Below are 3,430 nucleotides of genomic sequence, written 5' to 3'. Positions count from 1 at the left end.
TGTTTTATCAAAATAAATTGCTGTACACAAGCTATTTCTTAAAAAAAATTCATATAAAAAAATACAAAAGCTACTTCTTAAAAAATCATATAAAAAATCAGATAAATAGATTAATTAAAATACAAAATCTAAGCATGTATACTTTTAGTAGTTTACTTTTATTGAAATGTGAATTAATATATGATGTAATTTAATAAATTTGCTATAGATAAAAAACTAAACCCAAATCAGTGTTTTTGACTTTAAATTTACATGTTTTTGGACTTGTAGACTATTAACAAAAGGTGCGAGGTTTAGAAAAAAAAAATTATAAGTACAAAACTATAAAAACCATATAAAACGTATTTATTTTATTTTCACCGTGATACAAAAACACTTATATTACCGATTGTCACATTTCTTTCTATCAATATATTTACAAACACTACAAATTAAACAAGTTAAATGTATTATATGACTATAACGATATTTACTCTAAATTAGTTATGTATTAAACTTACCATAACATACAAATAAACTATATACGACCTCATTCTCCGTCTCAAAAAAAAATTCAGAAAAATATGTTTAGGTTTCAAACCTTCACATATTTTACACTATTTTTTTTTTCAAATAATATTTTCTCTCTAGATTTATACAAAATGCCAAATATGATAATAATAATAATAATAAATTCAGATATTACTAATCACTGATAAATAACAAATAAAACCGAATTATTTAAAACCCGCCACCAAGTAGGGAAAATGGATACGCCGGCGACGGATTAACCTCCGGTTCCGGCGATTCCGGCCGGAAATATCCACTGCCACCCAAACCACCGTACATATTAACTCCGTTCATCGGCGAAACACCGGCACCCTCATCTCCGTCGTTATTCCACAGCCAAACCGTCGTCGCCGGAGAACTCCACGCCAGGTTACCGTAATCATAACATACATCCTCTGATGATACTCTATCACTTCCGGTAATCGGATAACACTCTTCACTATTCTCATCTTTAATTGGTACAGTGGTGTTTGAGGACGACGACCGAGGCATCTGGGGTGTTATTAACCTCGGCTGCTTGTTTTTATCCGTCAATCGTTTAGATCGATGAACCTTTTCAAGCATCATTCGCTGCAAAATATCGGGATCTTCGGCGACTTTACATAGTAAAGCCATCATTTGCTCTGGTCGCCGCTCTGTCGCCTCTAGCCGCTTGTTCATATCTTCTAACTCTTGTTCTAGAGCTTTTTGTTCTCTCTTTAACTTTGCAATCTCCATGGATATCATGGACTCCTCTTCGTCTTCTTCGTCTCCTCCTCCTCGGGTTTGAATATTCGGGGAATATTTCGATCTAGTGTTGGTTTGCCTCTTTCGCCCTATGTTCTTCAACAAATGCACTTGTCCTCTTAAAAACCACTCGTTCGCGAACTCCCAATGATCTGGATCTACTTTTTTAAAACCCTAATTAACATAGAAATCAATCAGATATCATAGATATCATACATATATACATAGACAAAAAACAACAGAAAACAACATCTGAAGAAGCCAGTAAATCCTACAAATAGCAAAGCGGGTAACAAATACAAAGAATATATACATAGACAAAAACAACTATTAACAATATCTACGGAAGAAGCCAGTAAATCCTACAAATAGCAAAGCGGGAAACAGATACAAAGAAATTTGATTAATTAGGATTTTGTTTACATAAGTGTTGAGTTGGCGGATGAAGCTGGAGAAATTGTTGTGTTTGAAGTATGCAGGTAAGAGGCGTTGGGAGAAACCTAACGAGTCGACGACGATGAAGCTGTTGTTTCCGGTTCCCCATCGGATTAGGTTATCTAGCGACGAATCGTTCACCATCTGGTAGGTTTTCATAACGAATGGTGCGATTACTTCGTTAGATTCCATGAGTTTATGAACATAACGGATGAATTCTGATGGATTTGTCCCTTTGAAATGAATCCAGAAGAGATGGATATGATGTGTGTGTGTTTTGTGTGTGTGTGTTTTGTGTGTTTTTTGTGTGTGTTAGTTTCTGTGTTTGATGTTCACAAAAGTGATTCCATGAACAAGAAGGTAGTGCTAATATAAGGTTACATACATTTGACTAAATATTTGAGATAAAAGAGATTTTCTCTTTTAACCTTCGACTCGTTTAATTTAAAAGAATTTAAGCTCGTCTAGTTTTAAGTTTTATATATAAAACTTAGCTTTTGTTCGTTTTATTCCTATAATCTACGCTCGAGTATGCCTTAACCAGGGTTACACCGTAAAAACAACATAATTTTCTTGTATATTCGGAAAATTATTTAACCTCATTTTTTGTATATTAAAGCGTATAAACGAATTTAACCTAATTTTTGTATATTAAAGGGTATAAACAAAAGTTACAAAACAAAATACCTAAAAAATAAATGTATATTGAAGGCTTAAAGTTTATCCAGAAGATTTGTATTTGTGATTTTTTAAAATAATCTAATTACCTTTCAAGTTGAGAAACGAATATATATCAAAATTAGGTTAATGAACACTTATGTATCTTTGGCAAGTTTGTAATTTTGGGTTAATTTTTATGATATTTACTCCTTTAATTATTCATAATTACATATTTTTGAACCGCCATGATTATATAAATAGTAATATTTATTAAGTAAATATATATTATATTATATAGAAATAGTAATATTTATTAAGTAAATATATATTATATTATATAAATGTTATTATACTTAGGAAAGTATTTGACTCCTTTAAACTCGCAAGTCTAAACAATTTCAGTGTATAAAGCTCATGCTCGAACTCATTTACTAAATCAGTTTTGATGTTGAGTTCGACTTGAACTCATTTAAACTTGATTTGTTTGATCTTTTTTATGCTACAATCTAGAGTAGGAAATAGTTTACTTACTTCTCTTCTTTTATTTTGTCTCTAATTGATAATAAAAAAGTCAACATAATGATGCAAACTATATTCTACATTAATAACGAATATTTTGTTCATGAAATATTAATGTAATATTAAAAATTCCATAAGAATTCCAAATTTCTGGTTTTGTTCTCTTAAACATAAACATTTATTATTTTAATAAAACTAAAAATACTTGAAAGTATATTCAAAATAATCATTTAAAAGTTCGTTTAAACCCTCCATCACCTCATAAAAGTTCGCTTTAACCCCTCAATCATCATCCCAAAAAATAAATTCTGAGTTCCACGTTGTATCTTTATATATACATATAAATATGTATATTATAATCTATTACTATTATAAAAAGGAGAAGTGACGTACACAAACGTAATTTTACATCGTGTCCAACTTTTAAAGCAGCATGAACAACTAATGAAAGCTTGTTTTGTAAGGGTAAAATCGTCAAAAGCTCAAGATTTTAAGACAGCAAAGGGGCATTCTTGGTATTTAACCCCTGTGACTTTCCAAC

The 3,430-nt window shown here is 30.8% G+C and overlaps 1 protein-coding gene across 1 annotated transcript; it reads right to left on the bottom strand.

Moving 5' to 3' along the window:
- Positions 1-552: 552 nt before the first annotated feature.
- On the bottom strand, positions 553-2,057 carry LOC110928576 (heat stress transcription factor C-1). The gene is made up of 2 exons (XM_022171588.2): positions 1,699-2,057; positions 553-1,449 (listed from the first exon to the last, which is right to left on the bottom strand). Exons 1-2 carry the CDS (start codon positions 1,900-1,902, stop codon positions 721-723), a joined length of 933 nt encoding a protein of 310 aa, XP_022027280.1. The 5' UTR covers positions 1,903-2,057; the 3' UTR covers positions 553-720.
- Positions 2,058-3,430: the final 1,373 nt, after the last annotated feature.

This window comes from Helianthus annuus, chromosome 3, assembly GCF_002127325.2.
Source record: "Helianthus annuus cultivar XRQ/B chromosome 3, HanXRQr2.0-SUNRISE, whole genome shotgun sequence".
NCBI lineage: Eukaryota > Viridiplantae > Streptophyta > Magnoliopsida > Asterales > Asteraceae > Helianthus > Helianthus annuus.
The sequence above is the reverse complement of the archived record's forward strand: the minus strand, read 5'-3'. Positions and strand labels throughout refer to the sequence as shown.

Bases quoted from the DNA above. Each gene is read 5' to 3' on its own strand.
- LOC110928576 (XM_022171588.2), bottom strand. From the start codon at position 1,902: ATGGAATCTAACGAAGTAATCGCACCATTCGTTATGAAAACCTACCAG. The intron at 1,450-1,698 runs GTAAACAAAATC...TATGTTAATTAG, and splicing joins TCCGCCAACTCAACACTTAT to GGTTTTAAAAAAGTAGATCC.